Genomic DNA, 22,202 nt, shown 5'->3' with positions numbered 1-22,202 from the left:
GTTTTGCTTCGGGAGGATCTTGTTGATCCCCGGCCTTCTACTTCTAGGAGGTTTCTATGTTTCAAGGAGGTCTTCTGGTATCTGTCTTTTTCTCTTCCTGAGAGGGTTAGTACTCACAATAATAGAGATAATCACTGCATTACTACAAGATGGTGTTATCCATGCTTTATAATACAAGAATGTTCTTTTCACAAACATTCTAAGGAAAGTACCTCTTCTGCTTTACCAGCCTATTCAGCTTTTTGTTCCTCCAACGATCATATTGATGGTTCCACTGGACCCATCGTTTATTGGCCCTGTCCCACTTTTCTGGGTGTCTGCGCTTGCTGGGTTCGGATGAAGTCCTTGTCCTTCCGGTTTCTTTATAAAGTTCTTGAGGTGTCCCCTCTTTATTAGCCTCTCGATCTCAGCAATCAACTGGAAGCAGTCATTGGTGTTGTGGCCGTGCGTGCGATGGTACTGACAATATTTATCAAGATTTCGCTGGTCTGCTTCTGTTTTCATAGGTCTGGGACATTGGAGGAACTCCTGGTCCTGGACGGCCATGAACACTTCGGCTCTAGAGGCATTGAGTGGGTCAGTTTCTCTGGAACCGCCAGAGGGAGTGGCCTCTGCTCAGGGACCCGAGGAGGGAGAGGTCTTTGGTCCTGTGCTCTCAGGGTCGTCTATACGGTTCAGGTCTCTTGCCATGCTTGTTCTCGTGTCTTTCTGATCTCCCTTCCTCTGGCGCTTTCCCCTTATCCGCCGCTCCGCTGGCGAACCTGCTTGTCACTAAGGCATCGTCCTGCCTTATATACTTTTCAGCCCGCTTCATTAGCTCGACCAGTGAGGTCGGAGGCTTCCTGCTCAGTGAACCAAAGAACTCGGCTGAGGTCATCCCTTTCAGCATGGCTTCTACAGCCCTTCCTTCATCGAGATTGGAGATTTGCAAGGCCTCCGTATTGAAACGGGCGACGTATTCCCTGAGTGATTCGTTCTCTCCTCTGTCTGACCGTCTCCAGGTAACTCGTCTCCCTATCTGTGGGCACCCCGGCGATAAACCGGCTGATGAAGCGGGTGGCCAGATCTCCAAAGCTACTAATACTTCATGCTTCAAGGCTGTTGAACCACGCCCGTGCTGGCCCTGAGAGCGTCGTAGGAAATACCTTGCACATTAGGGTATCTAACAAAGTTTGCAGCTCCATGAAAGTCTTGTAGTTCAAGACATGCTCCCTAGGGTTCCCAGCCCCGTCGTATGTGGCCATAGGCGGCATCACAAACTTCTTGGGGACAGTCTCTTGCTGCACCTTCTTCGAGAAAGGTGAAGAGGTGGGTAGGAGGGCCTGGTTCTGATCCTTCGCTCCTAACTCGGCCAAGAGTTGCTCTCTCATCTTTTGCAACTTCTGGTCTACACTTTCTTCTTCCCACCTGGGCTTCCTCTCCTGGCGGCCCTCCTCTTCCCATGTCTCGCTCCCCACTCTTCCGGTGGTTCCGGCGGAGTAGCTATCGACTTCATCGTTCTCTATCAGCTCCCTCACCCTCCTTCCACGAACTCGAGCTTTCGGCTCTTCCTCTTTCTCCGGATCTCCTCCCTCCCGTCTCCGGTTTCTTGGCTGATAGTTATGGGGTGGTTGAAGATAGGCTGAGGTTCGTTGTGGTCTGGTTCTTCTACCACTGGTGACACGTTTGTTGGGGTGCTAAGGCCCTATTGTTGCATTATCTGCCCCAATCAGTGGGCGGTGTTTTGTAGGGCCATGGTTTGGAGGTCTTGGTCGGATAAGGTGGTGGTGGAAGCGTTCTCTGCCAGGCTTGGCGAGGGGTTGAAAGGGATTGGTGTTTGGTTGTTTGGTATTGTAGGACTGGAAAAGAAGAACTGCTGCCCCTCTGGGCAGAGCTCAGGTCATTGGAGTGTTAAGGTGATTGTTTCATTGTGGTTAGCCATTGTGGATCTCAGTGGGTGTTGTAAGAGTGGAACTCCGGTGATGAAAAGATCTCCTTCGTTTCCCACAGACGGCGTCAATAGATGAACTGAGATCCAAAAAACAGGGTTTTACAATGGGTTCTGTAAATGGAAAAAATCTAGACCTAGAGGAGAGTACTTCTCCTTTTATATGTTTTTTTTGTCCGCTAGCGTCGTGTAACAGAAAGTGTGTCATTGGCTACCTGTCCCTGTCATGTTGATACGGACGTACGAGGGAATCAGATCTCTGCCCCATGTGTAACGGCCCCTGATTCTTCCCGAGCGCGCATGCGGATGGTCCCACAAGGCGAAGGGGCTGAACTCCTTCTGGTTCTGAGCTGGGCGGAGATGAGGTTAAGACTAGGCCCGGAGGGGATATGTCCAATGGCCGCAGAGCTAGACCGGCCTGTTTGAAGAAACGGACTGGAGCCCGGTCTTTGAACTGAATGGACTGGACCTGATTCTTGGAGGGGGTTTAGAAGCCTTCAGATTATGAGCTGCCCTAATGGGTTTGGCCTTAGACCGGGATAAAGAAACCCAGCGGTCATCAAATTTAAATTATATATATATATTATACTATATTATATTTAAATAATATAAAAATTTTAATTTATAAAATTAAGCGGATAATATTAAATATGATAATAATTAAGTACATATATAAAAATATGAAGGTAATAATAATAATAGGTTATTAAGATACTTAATAGTTTAAAGAAAATATCTATTTAAAAAACATATAATAAAATTACACTGTTGGAGTATAAAATATATAAATTAATAATATATATAGTTACATAATTTAATATTCTTTAATTTTTTAAATTTAAAAATTAAGAAAAAATAAATAATATAAATAAATATTGAAAATTTAGTATTTATAACTTTTTTAATTAAAAAATATTTATGATATTACTTAATATTTATTATTTTACATTAGGAATGTATTTTTAACTCATATAATAAATTTGTTTCTTTACGTATAGTGAAAGCATTAACTTATTTTTTTTATTATAAATTTAAAATAAAATTATATAATAATTATATTTTATAAACATATATTTTATAATATTCATATTTAAAAATTTTATGAATAAGAGTATTATTAAGTATATTTATAAGTCTTATAAATTAATTTAGTTTGTGAATCACTTATCGAGTTTATTTACGAATATTTTAACCGGTCTGTTCGATTAGTATTTTAACGAGCCTACTCGATGAGTTTTAACTAGTTTGCTCATGTATTTCTTAACAAACTAGTTTATGAATCTCTTAACAAATCAGTTTATAAACATTAATAAGTCGAATAGTTTAAATTTAACTCGTTTAATAAATAAATTTAAAATTCAGCTCACCTAAAAAACAAGTCCGATTATTTTTTTATCAAGTTAAATTTAAAATAATTCATAAATAATTTAGTTTGCTTGTAACATTTTTCAGCCTTTAGAAAATGCTTGTTATAATGTTTATACCTGACTTCTATTTCAGCCATTTTTTTATAATTTTTATTTTTCTCGAACTTGGTTTGTTGAAGAAGGCATGCCTTCACTATTGAACCAAATAAAGCCAGGCGAATGCTTTTTTTATTTTTTTTTATTTTGATGGCCATGTACATGAAACTAGAAACTAATAGGGCCAGAGTGAAAATTACAAGGACTCTTGATCATGTTACTCTTTAATTATAAAGTATTAGCTTTTATAGGCACGGTCAAAATCATTCTTTTTTTTTTTCATAAATAATTTTATAAAAAAAATTAAATGAATCCTTATAAACTCATATAGAATTTTTAAAATAAAGAAGAATTAAAATTTTTTATTCTAAACAAAATAATTAAATTAAATTTTTATAAAATTCTTAAATCCGAACAGAGGATATATCCTAAATAGTTCGTTCATGCGACCGTGAAATTTCTCCTTAAGCTGATCATCTAGAAAATATTGAACATGCATCTACTCCCGCTTAGAAGGCGAAAGGACTTCACAGATTCATTCATTGCCTGAAGCTCCAGTATTTACATACTTTGATTTTGTGGACCACAAAACAATGGTTCTTTACTTGTATTCACCCTCAATTTAGCAATCTGACCATTGCAGTTTTGCAGTTTTATTTTTAAATGAAGGTAAATTCTCTCTCTTCCCTTAAATCAGATTTGCTTCTGGCATTTCAAGCACCCAGAAAAGGGAGAGAGCATCAGACCCAAGGAAGGAAAAGTTGAGGAAAGAATGAAGAATACAGATTGTTTTCTCGTACAAACAAATTGCCTATAAAACGCGGCACATGTCAATTACACTCAAAAAACCACTACACCCCAAAACCCAACAAGCTATATAGCCTGGCTAAAAACAATAAAAAATAATAAAAAAATATGAATGAAGCCTGTTGCAGGCTTGAGAAAATTATGAGGCCACCTCCTAGGATTGCACATTATCACATTAAATGTGATACGGCCTCTTAGAAAAAAATACCCCTCTAGTTTATGTAACGAGAGGGGAAGAGTATCGACCTGGACACAAAATATGGTAGCCTGAAACTAACCCAAACTATAATATACACATGGATTGTGATGAAAACGATGAGGCTATATGCACAGGTCTTAGCACGTTCTTGCCCAGGGCGTTCCATGAACTTCCATTAGACATTGAGAACAAGGTTCTGATGCAGAAGGAACATGATCATCATCACTCGGGGCGTGGAAGCAAGAACCCAAAACCAGAATTTTCACGAAGTAATGGAGGAGGATCAATGTCGGCTATTTCTACTTGTTGCATAGACTTGGAGATGTCATCCACGGTGAACGGGATGCTGTATAAGCACTATGATTAGATTCCTATTGTGAAAGCAACTGCTACTAAATATGCGAGGTGTTCTTAAAATGCTACCTTGAGTCATCATCCAACAGAAAAGAGCTGCTAACTGCATTGTTCGAGTCCTCGGTCATCATGATTCTCATGCTGGAAATAACCTGTACAACAATGTTGTTTTAGAATGCAAAAGCACAAACACAGCTGGAATTTAACACCAAAAACAAGGATAGACAAAAAGGAAAAACACTGCTCCACAGGCAATAGTTATCATCACCAATTTAGGGAAACTTACATCTGAAGATACACTATGAGTGCCATATTTGTCATCCCAATACATGGTACTGATCCTATACAGTTGCTGTATGCTTAGCACCTGAAGCAGCATCAAGCAAATATGCAAAGTAATATTACTAAATTAAAAAATCCAGCACTAACATAATAAGTTCATTAAAACGACAGAGGTACTGACCGGACAAAGTTCTTTTGTAATTTCATTTAAGGTCTTCTTAGGCTTTTGATGTATGACCTGATTGTGACATCAAAAGAAAAGATAGGTCAGCACATCATGCATCAGCATATTATGAGTTGATGAGATAAGCAATAAACACAAGTATTACTAGGAATCCAACAGCCTGCCTTATATGCTTCAATTCATCCCATGCCGAACCTGCAAACTGGAGAAGAAAGATGCGTTATGGATGTGGTTAGATATGTGATAATTATGCATGCAAGGGGTTAAAAGTTAGGAAGAATGTTAAGTTCTCACTTCCCCGGTTGCCCCAGAGCACCACTGCTCTAATTCAGCCAAACCTGCTTTCACATATTCTCCATTACTGAATGAGCAACACTCACGCCGCAAAAGAAGACTGCAGATATGTATAAATTTGTAAATTGCACAAGAATGATAACACCTTTATAGCATAACATCATTAAATAAAAGAATGAACAGAGAAGGAAGAGACATTAAGAGATAGGTTTTGACTGCATTTACCTATTGAATAACTGAACATTTATGAATGAGAATATCTGAGTGAACATTTTTCGCACTAAGAAGGGAGGCACCTGCAAAATGGCATGTCAGAGAGTGATATTTCTTCCACAAAGAAGACCACAATTGTTGACATTCTCTATGAAGAAAGGGCACATTATATCAGTCATGACTCACATAGTTTGCCTTCATTATCATCAAATAACTGTTCAAGCTTTTCACAATGCTTTGCCAATGAGCAATTAAAGCTTGCTGAGCAACAGCATTGGCCTGAGAGCGTCCTTTTACTAAACTTGCCCGGGAAGTTCTTGGTGCCTGCACAAAGTGGGACATAGAGTGAGAGTCAATCCTGATCTCCAGTTCCTTTATTTTTTCCTTGCTGTTTTTTAGAATTTCTAGAAGAGTAGTAGCAGTTAGCACACATGTGGCCCAAGTAAATAAGCAGCAACCTGAATGCATAAACCAAGCAATGGAGAGATCTCTTTCTTCAAATTGTCCCTTATCATTCCATATATCTTCTCAAGGAAGGCAGTAAGCTGTTGCTTAAACAGTAATGCTGGATACTTGGCCTCAACTTGTCGTAAATCATCAAGTCTACTAAGTGCTCGACCATTAAGGAATGAGAGTCCAGCACTTTGAGGAGATGCCCGTAGTCCCTAGAATCCATATAAACAATTAGAAGACAGAGGAGGAGAGGAGGAAGAAGAAGAAGAAAATGAAGATGCAAATTACAGGATGAGGAGGAAAAAGGGATAAATATTTACTTGAGACATCCTCCCAAAAAGAGAAGCTGATGTTGTTCTCCGCCTTTGTGGTGTTAAGCTGGCTGCTCCACTTGCTTTGAGTGTATGTTGGAGCAGCAGCAATAATGTGGATGAATTTGATAACCAATATGCTAGGACATCATTGTTATCTGGGACCTTCAACAAAATTCAAATTTGTCAACATGTCATATAATTATAACTTCTTTGAGCTGACAACAAAAACAAAAGGCAAATAGAGTTCATCTTAAGGTGATAAAAAGGCAGACTAATCCCGGTGGGAACTCACCTCTATGGCTGAAGCTACTGTTTGAATAATACGATCAAACACACTAGTCCTTTCAACTTCGAATGATCTCCAGTGAAGTAGACATTTGTATATGATGCAAGCAGCAACTGGTTTGCCCCCAGAGAAACTCAAGTTTTGTGATATACACTTGATCAGTAGATCCTGGTTCTCCTGAATGAAAAAAGCATATTGCACAAAATGAATTAGTGAATTTCAGAGGCACCAGAATTTAACAGTTGAAATAGAGGGAGAAAAATAAAACATATTATTGGGGCAAATTCTTTCATGAATATTCTTATTATCTTAATTATTTAAATAACTGATAAATAAATCAAATAAGTCATTTGAAAGCATATGAAAGGCACTTACCTGCTGCTTTTCATTGAGAGATTTCTGTGGTTTTTCCTCAGATTCAGGTTCACGTGCATTTGCTATAGCAACCATCATATCCTGAAATACAATAGATGATAACAGTTCATTTAAACTAAGCCTACTGTAACAACGACAGTGCATTTTTTTCAATTATCAAGAAAATTTTGGAGTTCCCTTACAGATGCCACCTTCTGTTCTCCATTTGCAACATTTCCATTCTCTGGTGTCCTCTGCAATTTAATAAATAGAATAAACTTTAGAAGGTTTAAGCAAAATGCATGAATAAATAACTGGAAATTCTTATAAGTACATTTTACCCGTATAATTATTGATCTTGGCCGCCCAGACAATGATTTCCCAGTTGGTGACATGGTTAGTGCTTGCTGACGAAGAACTTGATTCTCTGACTCTGAGTTGGAAAGTTTTTCCTCTAGCCTGAAATGTAAAAAAACTGGCTTTTAGAACTTTAGATGTTTAGTGCAAATAAAGAAAACATCCATGCAGAGAGACAGAAGAGCAAGGATATATGTGTACGCAATTATGGAGACAATCAAAATCATATAGAAGATTGTAAATGATGAGCAAAATGTGTACTTGCAGACACAAGCTACCATGACAAGGGTGAAGTTGTGGGCAAGCTCAATTAACCAGACTGGAGAGAGGAAGAATGGCATTGAATTTGCTAGTGCCTTACACAAAATACAACTATATGGCACTGGTTTTAACAAGCATTAACAAACCTCTGCACTGTTTCCTGAATTTGATCCACCTTTCGCTCTGCATCTTCGAGTTTCTTGCTCAGTTCTGAGTTTCTGGCCTCAGCATCTTTACAAGCCTTCCTTGTCTCCTCCGCTGCCTGTATCTCTGAAAGCAGCAAAGCCTAGATAGGAATAGAGATTCAATTAGCAGCATACAATCTCAAGAATACTTCTTATTAACATATTTTACCAAAAAGGTTTTGATTCAGAGAAAACTGATTTATTTACAGGCTATAAAATAAAAGCTAATCCACAATCATGTCCTGTGAAATTAGGCATTAGCTCATCTGATAATCCACTAAAAAACTGATTGAAAACACTTTATGCAAGATGTTAGGCAGCCTCACCAGAACAACCAATGAAATTCAGGAAATATATGATATCAACAAAAACTTTGAATTATGATTGAATCATTGCAATCATCCCTAACCTATTAGATTACAGTTAGCCAGTAGTGAAGAGAATGGACACCTAATATTTATATGATTTTGTTACGAACATCACTATAGTTGTCCTGGGAAATGATAGCAGATTATAGACACTCATTGTAATATACCATGAACAGTGATCATCCATGTTATAGTGCATACCTTCAAACTCTCCACCTCAGCTGTTAATTGTCCAACCTTTTCTGTGTCTTGAACAATCACAGGGGTCTCCTTAATGACTGGAGGTGCCTCTTCAATAGCTTTCCGAGCTGCCTCTCGCTCTTTGATAACTCTGGCATTTGCTTCTTCTACTTGTATTTGCATTGCATGCAAAGCATCTTGTAACTTGGCAATTTCTTGGGCCTTTTCCTCTTCCAGATCAGTCTGTGATCCAAATCAAAAGAAAATGAACATGGTGCAGAGAAGTTTATCTTACTAGTATTGGTATGAAATACAATAAATTACCCTCAATCTCTTCTCAAGTTGCAAGCGCCATGTCAGTTCTTCCACACGCTTCTCTAATTTGTCTTTCGCTTCTTTAAGAGCACCTGTTTCTCTTGCAGCCTGAAAAATTTATCTAATTAGTACTGTATGCTAAAACCTAATTGAAACAAAGCAAATATTAAGGAATTCCATCAAACCATTTTAAGCTTTCTAAGCTCTCTCCGAGCAACCCTTTGCCTCCAGCCACATTGAGAAGCTAATGCAGCCTTCTGGAGCCTCTTATAATAAGAGTATGCAATATGGCAACGCAATTGTGCCTGAAAGTCATCAACAGAATTAGTCAAAGTAACTAATCACATGTTCTAGGTTTCAAAAGAGAAAGAAAATTTGCTTCCAATTGTAGCAACGAAATTTCAAAAAGTAATTTAGAAGTCCACAGCTTTGTTTAAAACTGGTAATAGAATATGATGAGGAGACGTGCGCAGATGAGACCTGGATAACAATTGCAGCTTTAGTTTGCTTTCGGAATCTGAATTCATCACGAGCGGTCATTGCCCTTAAGCCTGTCTGCAACGTGACAGCAGACAAATACAGAGTCAAGTAGGATTTCCTGGCAGTATATCGTCTGAAGTTCCTCTGAATTTTCAAAGCTGCTGCTTCCCGTCGCAACTGCTCAAATTGTTTGCGAGCCAATACACCTGGTTGTAGTTGCAAACAACAAAAAGTTAATAATTACAATCAGAATTCCAATGGATTAAAACAGTAAAGCAGTACTGCAATAAGAATTCATGAAACAAGCACCAATATATATATATATATATTTGCAGAAGTTAGTCCCATCTCTCTCACATACACACGAACATGGAGAAGATCTCACGCAAATGGTGTACAGACTTGGACACAAATAAATGAACATCAACATGGCTGTACATTCAAGACCACCACAAAGGCATACATGAAGATCCATACTTTGTTGGAAGCTGATGAATTTAACTTATGTGAAAGGAAAATGTGAATGGAGCAGTATTGAAAAGCAAAGAAATTACAAACAAAAATAATTGGAAAAAAAAAGTTTAAGAAAATACCTCGGCAATGAGATTGCAAGTGAATAGCAGCTTGACGAACTGCAATAAACTCCTTGCGTGCAATATATGTGCGGATTTGTCTTTGAATGGTCCTAGCAGCATTTCCAAGCACTTCTGCTCTTCTCGCATCCAGTTCAGCCATCTGGCCAGCTCTGAGGAAAACCTTTGTCTTGCCTATCTGTGAAAGTGAAACCAACAATTTTGTACAAGGTTTGATGTAGGGGACTAAAATACTCCATGGGCAACATGCAATACAGATATTGAGAGATTTATAGTTGAACAACATCTACGACATGTTGTGAAAAACCTAAATGGGGTGGGCAGCCCCTATACGTAGCCAATGGTCCCAAGCCAATAGGTTTCCAATAGAGAAGAAAAAAAAAGAGTTAGGAGCCTTCATTGACTGGCGTTATGCACAGAATTTAACAGCAGTTACCATTATAAGCATCCAGTGAAACTGGAGAAACTATAAGGGTCTATTTTGATAGGTGCATGAGATTAGCTATTGGTCGTTGCTGTTAGGGGCTCAAACACCAAAGCAGACGTCCAGCTTTCAACATTTAAATTAAAATTTGAAATATCAATTACTAGATTTTGATATCCTGGCAATTTAAATGTTTAATTAGTGATGGTTATTAAACACTCTAAAAGTAGTAGTTGCCAGTTGGGGTACAAAACACTGTTGGTCCCCAGACAAGAATCCAAATATCCCCTTGAGAACACTTTGATGAAGGTAGGCTGGTTAGTTGGATATCTAACTTCTAACACCAAAAAGCCTGTAATAAGACAAAAACTAGGGGCACAAATTGTTATGTAACTAGCAAACACCAGCTGGTCATCACCCACTGGGACATCTGAAATTGATCAGGCCAGGTGTTGCTGAAGAACTGTTTCTTCAGAAGTTCACCACCCGGCCTCCCTTTTGCTAGCTTTTTGCCACTTACTCAAAGATTATATGATGGTCTTTGCTTGGCAAAACATAGAAAGCATAGCACAAGCAAGTATCCACATTTACAGTTACAAATGTCTACAAGTCATAACTGTACCAAGTGAAAGAAATTTAAAGCAAGTCTAGTACCCTTCTGCTTTGTCTCATAATCTATTATACTCGTGAGGCAGACAAATCAGGCTATGCATCCTCATACCAAGGGACTCCACGCCTATTCCTAAAAAGCATAATAGCGAGAATTAATTACAGAGAAAATTCCATTACCTGATAACCTTTTAATCCCATTTTATCCAGGATCATTTGGCATGCAACTTTGTCATCGTGGCTGCACAAGAAGAAGCAACAACAATTCACCAGAGAAATAAAATGCTCCTCAAAAGAATAAAAAGAAAAACATGCCAAAAGGTTTGCTGAATATTTTTCCCCTTTGAATTATGACTTACTTTCCTTCCAGAACTTCTGGAGCAAGAACACCAAAACGGAGGAGAAACTCGTAGAATGTACGTCTTGTAGGGTACCCAGCACAGCTGATTCTAATTGCCTCAAGGACACCCTAAATAATTTTACATATATTATATACAAAAGAACAATAATCATCATATTACAAATGGTGGAACATAAGCACAAATATGTAATCTAGAAGGGCTTAAGAATGAAAAATCACAACAAAGAAAAATGCTACAGCCTCATCATACTTACACCACAACGTAGTTGCTGGATAATGTTAGCATTCTCAAAAATTGCAGGCTTGAGTACATTATTTGGCTTCACACATCTGATATAGTGTGGCTCAGTTGAATTCAAGGTCTCCATCAAAGATTGGAGTTGTAGCTGAAATTTTAAACACATCTCCCATTGTCAAAATACAATACATCAAATATGATGCGTAAAAAATTTGGCACATATATTATTCCATGTATAGCTAATGCATCCTACAGCTAAAATAGACAGAGCGCCACCATACTTCAAAAACAGTGAACATTCTTCTGGCAGTATTTTAGTGTCTAAAAATGATTTGAAGTTATATCATCTTCCAAATCCAAATTGTAAACATGTCAGCTGAACTAAAATGTATTCCTGCAACAAGGTAACCACCATGACACCCCAAAAAGAAGGTACTGGATCAAATATATGACCTCTTCTGTGTGCCATTGTACATTCCAATGACACAGATTCAGATGCAGAGCCTTTGAAGTATTGTTTAATTCAAACCTACGAAAAGACTAAAATGGAGAAATAAAAGGCAAAGAGCGGTGCCGATGCAATTTCAAATGATAAGCAACATGGACTCCATTGTTACCCTTGTCTGGCCACAATCCTCACATGTTAGGTCCAGATTTTACCACTATTTTTCCACCTTCTACAATATGTCATTCACGATTTTGGCAATGTATCACATCATTTGGTCCCTCCCTTTGCATCACCAAGAATGCACTTAATAAAGCCTTAATACCAAACTAGTTGGAATCAGTTATATGGATGCATCATTGCATCTCCCCCAACCCACTTGACTTAAGGCTACATCTTCAGAAAGATCTAGGGAGTCTGGCCACTAAGTTCATCTCACTATTTATTTCCATTTTATCTTGGGTTTTCTGCCCTTATCTCCTATCACTTCAGTGCTCAACAATTTATATTAGAGCAGTTCCTGGCCAACAGTGCACGTCCAAACCATCTCAATCTCCCTTCTCTGAAATTTTCATAATGAAGGCCACTTGCATCTTCTTGAGAATATACTCATTCCTTAGTTTATTCTTATACTGCTCCATATCCATCTCATCTTCTCTAAATAGCAACCACTTAACTGAAAAACATAAATGCTATAAATTTTAATTAAGTGCTGCATTAGTTTACATTCAGGAGAAGCTTTTCTAGTACTTCTCCTTTTATTTTCCCCCTTTTTATGGGTTTGTGGGTTCAAAATATTTTCTCAGCTTTACATAGCCTTGGAACCTAAGTTTTGGTCCACAGCAACTGACACAACCACTGAGAGTCTTTCCTCATCAAATAAATTAGTTAATGAAAGTAACTTCACCTTTAGGAACTGAAGAGCAAGTAAATCTTTACTACCTTAAAGCGGGAACCTATGGAAGAAAATTTAGAGGATTTTGATGATTCCTCTGGAAGTGGAGGAAAGAGACCAGCCACAAAGGAGCACTCTGAGGCTGTCAGAAGACTTTGATGTTCTGCAACTACATAATCTTTGTTCTTGTCAAGGAACTGATCAGCCTGATAAGTTACCTGGAATAAACATAAAGAACATTTTAGCATCTATTAAAGTAGAAAGGAATTGTACAATATATACAGGAAAAATCTGTTTACCTCCCCTGCATAGTGAGATATGGTAAAACTCGTACGAGAAAGCTTCGGTTTGATAAACCGTTTGTTGTTTTTAAATGTCTGGTACAACTTCTGTGCAAAAGTTTCATGCGTCGATTTAGGAAACATGCTGTATCAAGCATTAAGCATACTTGAGTCAAATTTCAACGTATACAAGAATAAGTAGCAACACAGTGTGATTGTGTAATCATAAGAGTAAGATAGAAACTCGATTCCCGCAGAATGTACAAGAAAAAGGCTAGAACAAGTAAGAATCAAATGAGGATATACCAGGCTTCATCTAGAAGTGCAATAACTCCCCCAGGTTTCTGCAAAATATTTAAGAAAAAAATTTTAATATCTTTGACCTTGTACCAGAAGTATAGGACAAGTGCACATGTAGATAAAAATATACAGTAAATGCTATTCACAGTGCTCCACAAAGCATAATATTCTTCAAATGAGAATGATATAAATGGAAGACACTGGTCGACTATGCAAAAGACCTTCTCAATGAGATCTAGCACATCTTGATTATCAACAAATTCTATGTAGCTCCAATTAATTTCTTCTTTTGTATATTCTTCCTGCTCCATTTTAAAGACATGCTGCAAACATAAAAACACCATACAGTCAAATTTGGCAAAAACAATGGTAACGCAAATAGAGGCAAAGGAAAATGCAAAGCACCAAACCTGATTGAAATGCTGCTGCAGCTTTTCATTTGTAAAATTTATGCAGAACTGCTCAAAACTGTATGGAAAAGCAAATAGTAAACAGTCAGGAAAAATGCTGTATAGCAAATGACATCTGAAGTTAAAGGCTTACCTATTGAACTTAAAGCTTTCAAAACCATATATATCAAGAACTCCAATTAATTGTTTCGAGTTTGGATCCTGTCCAATTGAACTATTAATTTTATCCACAAGCCTGTAAAACATTTAAATGAGAACTCATTAAAAACAAAAATAGAGGTGAAAGTGTTTTGGAACATTTACAGATTCAATGGCATATGCCATGAATGTGAGTGCAAGCATGCACGCGTGCACGCGCACACACACACACACACACACAGAGACTGCAAAAAGTTACTTTACCAATCAAACAAGCGAGAATAAATTGTTTTAGCCAAGGCATCCCTGCTAACCACTGCACCAACAGGATCAAGAGTCCTTGTTATAACCTCTTCTGGAGTTACCATAACACGTTTTATCAGTGCATCTTCCAAGCTCTTGGCATCACACCTACAATACAAGTCAATTGATGTGTGTGGTTCAAATAACCACCCAGAACAACAGATCAGTTAAATGCATGAGAAGAAAGGAAGGATTCAATAAGCCATACTTGAGCAGCTCTGCTGTCATATTAAGATGGAATCTAGATTTCTCATCCTTGAGAACAGAAGAGTCTATCTCCTTTCCCTTTGCAAATTCAATGTTTCCAAGATGCAGAATTGCAGCTACAACCCTAAAAATTGCCACCTAGAAAACATAATGTAAAAGTTGTGAGTGTAGCAGCAAGCACACTGCATCTCTAAGGAACAAGTTAAATCCTAACCTGATCTTCTTCACTGATGCCAACTACATCCATTGCCCTCCTAGTTGCAAGATATTCCTCAGCATCATTTACTCCATCCAACTGATAGCAGTTGGATTGGTTCAAGTAATGGAAAGACTTTGGGTCTCCCAACTTATACTTTTCTCTTTCCTAAAGAACCAAGGGACAATCAATAGATATTTATAAATATAGGCACATGCAGTATGAAATCCAACTGGAGTTCAGGGCTGTTTCAAAGTTCTGTTATAAATGTAAACAATCAATACCTCAGGTAGAGCTGCACAAAGAAGGTAGAAACAATGATAATTTCTTTCAGGATCAGAAATTTGGCAAACCCGGGACCTCTCAAGCAAATAAGTCCTTATAGCTGCCCCAGATATCCTCCCATTCTTGTCGAATTGAATTTCAACAAATTTACCAAAACGACTGCATTTTGATACCAAGATGAATATAAAGAAATGGCCAAATAAGCTCCTAGAAGTAAATAAGTTTATGGACACAACAGATTGAAAAATATCTCTGATAAATTCAAGGAGATAATTTCTCAAAGCAGGAGGGAGAAAAAGAAACTATGGTCAAGAAAAAAGGAAAAGAACCCCAATCAGCATTGCAGAATGGTAAGTAACCCCTGTTTCATTTAAGTCAATAAGAATAAAACATTATATCTGAAACACAAAACATCAATGGTATTACATATATCTATAGTCTATAGTCAATAACGCACTTATTTCAATATCCAAAAAGATGGGAAGACAATAAGGAGATGCAAAGGACTATATTCAACCTTGTGAACATTACAACCAATCAATCAAGAGCACTTCTGAGCCTTAAGGAAAAAAAAAGAAATTAATTCCTCCAATCTCTTCAATGTGTAACTTAGTTGACGACTTTTGCAGTACAACTTCAAATTCAGACCACTTACAATAATTTTTTTTTATTACATTTGTCACAGTAAAACAGTAGTTACCTTGAGTTGTTGTTCCTAACAGTTTTGGCATTGCCAAATGCTTCAAGAACCGGATTGGACTGCAAATTTCAATAGACCAGAAACCCCATATCAAAGAACAATTCCCATCTAATTAAAATAATGGATATATAACTGTTTGCAGATCTGTAGATTTTGGGCAAAGGTGGGAAAGCTCTTCATCTTACTTCTAGAACTTGTTGTTCAACAGTCCGCCCCTCCACCCCAGATCGACCACCCAAGTGTGCAAGATATCGCATGAGCATCTTTGTTGTCTCAGTCTTACCAGCACCACTTTCTCCACTAACTAGAATTGAGTTGCTCTTTCCCTCATTGATCATTGCCCTATGCAAGCAAAGCACAAAGTTCAGCACAAACAAGATAGGAAAATGCAAGACCTAATATAATAAAAAAGAAACTTGCCTGTATGCAACATCTGCAACTGCAAAAACATGAGGGCTGAGCTCTCCAAATTGGGCACCTTTATATTGTTCCATCATGTGTGTATCATACAGATGTGGTAATCTTTGAAACGGGTTTATAGCAATCAGTATATTTCCAGTGTATGTCTGCAAGACATAAAATGGAATTTTTTCAATAAAATGGATATCTTCTCAACGGATCAAACAATGAAAGATATTTTACTGAACTGAGAACTTTATTGATACAATCTTTACTTCAGAACATAAATTGAGAAAGAAAATTCCAAAAGTAGTTTACATAGATTTCATTAAGTTCATATCTGGTAGCCAAGTTATGCAGAACTCCTGGCTCATGCAAATATGACAACTTTGTCATGTCATCAACACCTCCTGGTGGAGCTTCAGTATCCTTAGGAAACACTTTGGATATATTTGTAACAACCTGCAAAGAATTTTCAATTTGAAAATCATAAGACATTAATTAGAAAATGAATTTGGAGGGAGTAGGAAATGAGGCCAAATCTCAACCTACATGAAAACTAATGTTACCAATCAATTCTTAAGTTGGCAATTGGATGCATTTTTGTATTAGCTAAATTCAATGCTTGAGATTTTAGATTCTAATTTAAAGAGTAAATGCCAAACACAATCACGTACTTGTAGATCCACAGAATCCAAATAAAACAACTAAATGAGTCTCTATGAACTCACCGTTTTCCCATTTGTGGTATGAACATGAACTTCTTCACCGTTTATCTTAAAAACTTCCCCATCTATCCATGCCACTGCTGGATCTTCAACCCATACATGAGAACCTACGATAATGTTCACTGGTGTGGCCTGAACATAAATTGGGGGGAAAAAAAAATTAGACACAGAGAAGGATAGATATTCTTTGAAGAACAATAGGATTTGATTTCAGATATGCTTAAACAGTGAACTGAATATGTGTAACATGAAACTGTCAACCACTTCTAGTGTTCCTTACCAAAGGTTGACCAGTATTATATAGATACAAAATTACAATTACAATCATGCAGAGGAGGATCAAATCACAAATCTATTTGCAACTGATCTTTTAAACAAAAACAGACTACACGTGTGCTCCAATGTTACAATCACACAAACAGAATATTGCATTGTGAAAACTCATAAAATAAAACATAACTATAAGCTAGATATGGTTAGCAAGACAAATTACTGACAGCTTCATAGCACACTGGTGTTTGTGACATATCAAGCAAGCAACAAAGGGTTTGTACATAACCAAGAACTATAAAAGGAAAGGCGGAAGGGGAAGGGGGAGAGAGAGAGAGGCAGTAGGGAACAAAGAGGAAAAATGTAGCAATTTCCAGATTTTGTTATGGAAATGTCGCCATGAATTATACTGTAACATGCTTTTAAGTGTTTCTAGAATTCAATAAGCACTGAGCAGCTGACAATGAAGTCAGCATCAGGAGCCAGCATTGTGGAAGAAACTCCCCAATTTACCAAATAGAACCCACCAAGCTTTTCAGGCTGGAAACACAAAATTAGGAGGTAATAACATTATGGTACCACCATACACTAAGAGGGAGAAAAAAAAAATACTTGTTTGCCCTAATAAACTTAATGATACTTATCTAAATATTCATTTACTAAATGCAAAAGAATAGCTAGCTGCCAAAGCAATAGGATTAAAATTCGAAACTGCCATCTAAGTTTCTAATTGCAGTCATTCATCCATGTCTTCAATAAACAAATAGTTCAAAAGCTATTCGAAACCTACAATTCTCGACTCTCATATGCGATGTCCTCTCATCTATTAATGCAAAGTTAAAGACGCTTGAATCGAAGCATAACCATGCTTTAACATCCACAAAATTCACTCAAGAGAAGTCAAAATCCCAAAGAGAGTCACAGTTTGCTATGAGCTGATCCTCACAAAGTTCATATTCCATATCTCAGAAGCAAACAAAAACTACACCATCTAATAGATTCAACTCAACAAATCAACCAATTAGAACCAATCAGGCAATAAAAAAAGATTGAAAAAAAATAAGAAATGTTTTCATATCTTTAAGTTACCATATCGATCCTATACTGCGATCTTCTTTCTCCTTCAACTCATTAGAAGAAAAGACCACGTCGAGGAGAAATGAGACTCAGTGAGTCGGATCGAGAAGAATATGACTCGGCGGCCGTTGTCTTTGTGAGTTCCAAAGCTACTTCTTCTTCTTCAACGGACAAAAAGAAAGCGGCGGTTGAATTGAATTTGAGCTGGAGAGGAAGATGATAACCAGAAGCAAACAAAAGCTTTTTTTCAAGGATTTCGCCCCTTCTCAAAGCTTTTCTCTTCCTTTTTTTTTCTTTTGTGCTCTTTTTTAAAAAATGTATATTTAATCTCCTTCGAAAAATGAGGTTAAGGGAAGCTTATATATACGAAAAAGCAAAGCTCTAAGCTCTCTCCTCTCTGTCTAAAACTCTCTTACTGGTCAAATTACTTTCTGCTATTTTCTGTTTCAGCCACCAATGGAATTAGACCCTTGCATTATAATATAATCAGAAAAATAATGCGCCAAATACTCATAAAAATAATTAAATAATAAAAAAATAAAATCAATCCATTTATGAAAAACAATGTGCAGACACGCCAAATACGATCAAATTAAATCAAATTATAAGATTTGATTGATTTTAATTTTAGTCAATAAAATAATTATATAATTTTTAATTATGTAAGGTGAATATTCTGATTTAAATTACCTTCAATTATTATCTTTTCGTTTACCTTTAGTTTAAAAACGTAAATTTACTCTCGAATTATATAATAAAAAATAAATTTATTAAATTTTAATTTTTTAATTTAAATTTATATATAAATTATGAAACTAAATAAAATAATTATTTATTATAATTTTAAAATGATAATTCGTACTAAATATATCAATTTTATCATTTTTTATCTAAATTTATTTCGAATAAATAAATCTGATTCTGAATTTGAACCAAACCGCGGTCGTCTGCGATGGAAGAAGCGAAAACGACAGAATCTCTGACCTGTACCTAATGGGAATAGAAGGAAAGGTGGGCACGTCATTAACCGGCCAAGCGTCCAGTCCCACAACGATTAACCGACTCCAACAAGAAAGTGGATTTGCTAATAAGGGTATTTTTGTACTTTTAAATTACGTGCCATTTAATCTTAGAGGCAGGGAATTTTTTATAAAAAGGAAATCAGAATATTTCAGACATTACAGTATGATGTCCGCCCACATTTGCTGGCTCGTAAATATTTTAGTAAAATATTTGGGTAGGGAAATTTAATGTGTGTAGCCGCTGATACTTTTCTTCTGTCCTTACATTTCCCTATTTTGACACGTTTATATACAGGCCCACGTAAACTTTTTTTGTTTTTATTTGAAAACGTAAAAAGGTAATGCCAAACCAAAATCGGCTAACCCGACTGAATTAATGGAGTATGAATATTTATTGAGAATACTTTTAAAAAAAAGATATAAAGAAAATTAAAAAGAAACCATGTGAAATAATGTGGGAAAATATTAAAGCTTCCGAACTTTTTATTTTGTATGTATTTTTACTAAATTTCACTTAACATTTTTATTTTCTACATTGAATATAGGCATCCATATGGGGTGATTTGAAATTCCTTTTTATAAGTTTTTTCTAGTTATTTAATCAATAAATATATATAATATATTTGAAATATAATAAATATCATAATATTAAATTAACTATCAAAAGTTTACTATGGAGCAACACTTTGAACGGAGGCATTTGATTAGTTTGATTTATAATTAAATTAAATTAAATAAATTAAAAATTAAAAATTAAATATTAATAAAATTAAATTAATTTGAATTAAAAAATAAATTAATATGAATTAAATTAATTTGATTCGATTTGATTCAGTAAATTAAACTTTTTAAGAAATTTTTTTATCTTTTATTTTTAAAGTTCTAAAATTTAATTGCAATATTTCAATTTAGATATTATTTTTATATTGTGAAAATAATATAATATTATTAATTAATTTATTTGATTTGATTTTTTTTATCAAATCCAAATTGAATAAAATCATTAATTTTTTTAAATTAAACTTTTTAAGGAATTTTTTTAGTTTTATTTTTAAAATTCTAAAATTTAATTGCAATATTTCAATTTAGATATTATTTTTATATTGTGAAAATAATATAATATTATTAATTAATTTATTCGATTTGATTTGATTTTTTTTTATCAAATCCAAATTGAATAAAATCATTAATTTTTTTAAACTAAACTTTTTAAGGAATTTTTTTATCTTTTATTTTTAAAGTTCTAAAATTTAATTGCAATATTTCAATTTAGATATTATTTTTATATTGTGAAAATAATATAATATTATTAATTAATTTATTCCATTTGATTTTTTTTTATCAAATTCAAATTGAATCAAAATCATTAATTTTTTTAAATTAAACTTTTTAAGGAATTTTTTTATCTTTTATTTTTAAAGTTCTAAAATTTAATTGCAATATTTCAATTTAGATATTATTTTTATATTGTAAAAATGATATAATATTATTAATTAATTTATTCGATTTGATTTTTTTATCAAATCCAAATTGAATCAAAATCATTAATTTTTTTAAATTAAAATTCAATTAAATCAAAAAACAAAAAATTAAATTAAAATTTTAAATTAATTTAATTTAATTATTCCAATTTTAACTAAATAATTTTCACCATAATATGCTCTAACAAAACCGTCTCCTTCTTATGATGGGCTAGGGCGTTGGCCAACTTGTTGGCATCAGGTGGTACACGATGGAATGAAATTGAAAGGAATAGATTAGCACATTCAAAAAACAAGTGGTATATGGATTCATATTTTATATACGACTGGTTAGATTTTATCAAAAATTTTAATCAATAACATTTGGTTAAAATGAAATAATAAAAATAAGAGAATAAAAATCAAAAAATTTTATTAAAATTTTTAAAAGATTATTTCAAATAGTTAAAGAAAAACTATTTATAATAAAAAAATCATAATATATAAAATTATAAAAAATATTTTAAAAATAATTAAAATGTAAAATTGATCTCTTAAACAGTGAAATTTTTGCCTCAAAATTTGTGATAAACTTTTAGCTCTCGATATATTTTTAAAAATTGTGTATTTCGAAATTTTTTTTTGAAAAATTTGCATAAATTTTCATCAAATATTGGCAGCAAAAATTAAATCAGATCTAAATCTGCCTTAAAATCCAAAATTAATTATTCCGTATCAATATTTGTTCCCACGTAATCAACATAATGTTCACATCCTTTAATGTAGTTGGCAAGATTCCGGCAAAAGTTTTTATAAAAATACCCTAGTGTTTTTTTTTTTTTTAATATAATCGATTTTGATTTAGTATAAATTTGGTATTTCTCAAAGATGATTCTACTATTAATAAAATAAATTCTATTAATAAAATACCCTAATTTTTAATGGGACTTGTAATGACTCCAAATTGTTTCAATGAGAAAATGATATCTCATAGGATAGTGATGAAGGCACGTCTCATGGTGAAATAAAACAGTTCTTGCCCCCTAATTTTTTTTTTTCAAAAAAAAAAACTTAAATTTTATTAATAATAATAATAATAAAAGGAAATTAGTTAGAAATTATAAAAAGCAAATATTTATATAGAATACTTTAAAAATAAAACTGTTAAGAAAAAAGAGATATAAAAAAAACTAAAAGAGACAATGTGAAAAAATAAGAGAAAAAAAATTCCAAACTTTTTATTTTGTACTTTAATTTGATGTCTTTTAACTAAATTGTTGAGTGCAGTAATTGACATGGGTATGATTTGAAATAAGGTTTTTCTTTTAATTCAAACATTTAAATAGTGATATAATTGGTGAAATTTTTAAAATTGATAAAAGATTTATTTAAATTTTTTCAAAATTGTGAAGGATTCTTACAATTTTATTCAAATTATCCTTAACATTCATTATGTGTCTTCATATAATTGTGTGGGTTATAGGGCTAATGGACAAGACAGGTTGAAATTAACTTATAAGGTTGATTACCCACATATACAAGTTCAGATTTAAGAGCAATGATGGATGGTAAGAAAGAAGTATTT

General features: G+C 34.8%; 1 protein-coding gene across 5 annotated transcripts; it reads right to left on the bottom strand.

The window, feature by feature from the left end:
• Positions 1 to 4,151: 4,151 nt before the first annotated feature.
• Positions 4,152 to 18,556, bottom strand: LOC110612307 (myosin-17). Of its 5 annotated transcripts, none has more exons than XM_021753060.2 (39): positions 18,148 to 18,556; positions 16,792 to 16,920; positions 16,379 to 16,522; positions 16,082 to 16,227; positions 15,847 to 16,003; positions 15,662 to 15,720; positions 14,961 to 15,120; positions 14,695 to 14,844; positions 14,482 to 14,618; positions 14,235 to 14,381; positions 13,966 to 14,067; positions 13,833 to 13,890; positions 13,644 to 13,745; positions 13,429 to 13,466; positions 13,141 to 13,267; positions 12,889 to 13,059; positions 11,518 to 11,649; positions 11,262 to 11,371; positions 11,083 to 11,143; positions 9,870 to 10,047; positions 9,277 to 9,482; positions 8,982 to 9,101; positions 8,806 to 8,904; positions 8,503 to 8,724; positions 7,895 to 8,034; positions 7,472 to 7,589; positions 7,343 to 7,384; positions 7,152 to 7,232; positions 6,783 to 6,953; positions 6,497 to 6,652; positions 6,182 to 6,388; positions 5,910 to 6,047; positions 5,736 to 5,806; positions 5,511 to 5,610; positions 5,362 to 5,418; positions 5,214 to 5,270; positions 5,037 to 5,117; positions 4,820 to 4,902; positions 4,152 to 4,742 (listed from the first exon to the last, which is right to left on the bottom strand). In XM_021753060.2, exons 1-39 carry the CDS (start codon positions 18,148 to 18,150, stop codon positions 4,619 to 4,621), a joined length of 4,584 nt encoding a protein of 1,527 aa, XP_021608752.1. In that variant the 5' UTR covers positions 18,151 to 18,556; the 3' UTR covers positions 4,152 to 4,618. The 5 variants fall into 5 exon arrangements, 2 of the variants coding, with proteins under 2 accessions (XP_021608752.1, XP_021608751.1); XM_021753059.2 differs by having other exon boundaries at positions 7,334 to 7,384; positions 18,148 to 18,554; XR_006350124.1 differs by lacking the exon at positions 4,152 to 4,742 and having other exon boundaries at positions 4,832 to 4,902; positions 5,381 to 5,418; positions 7,334 to 7,384.
• Between the last annotated feature and the right edge of the window lie 3,646 nt (positions 18,557 to 22,202).

This window comes from Manihot esculenta, chromosome 3, assembly GCF_001659605.2.
Source record: "Manihot esculenta cultivar AM560-2 chromosome 3, M.esculenta_v8, whole genome shotgun sequence".
Classification (NCBI taxonomy): domain Eukaryota; kingdom Viridiplantae; phylum Streptophyta; class Magnoliopsida; order Malpighiales; family Euphorbiaceae; genus Manihot; species Manihot esculenta.
This window is presented reverse-complemented; position numbering and strand designations above follow the sequence as displayed.

What these genes read in the sequence shown, in the direction of transcription:
- LOC110612307 (XM_021753059.2), bottom strand. An exon ending in ATACCACAAATGGGAAAACG is followed by an intron (nt 16,523 to 16,791) that starts GTGAGTTCATAG and finishes AATTCTTTGCAG; the next exon opens with GTTGTTACAAATATATCCAA. An exon ending in TTGAACAACAAGTTCTAGAA is followed by an intron (nt 15,721 to 15,846) that starts GTAAGATGAAGA and finishes TGAAATTTGCAG; the next exon opens with TCCAATCCGGTTCTTGAAGC.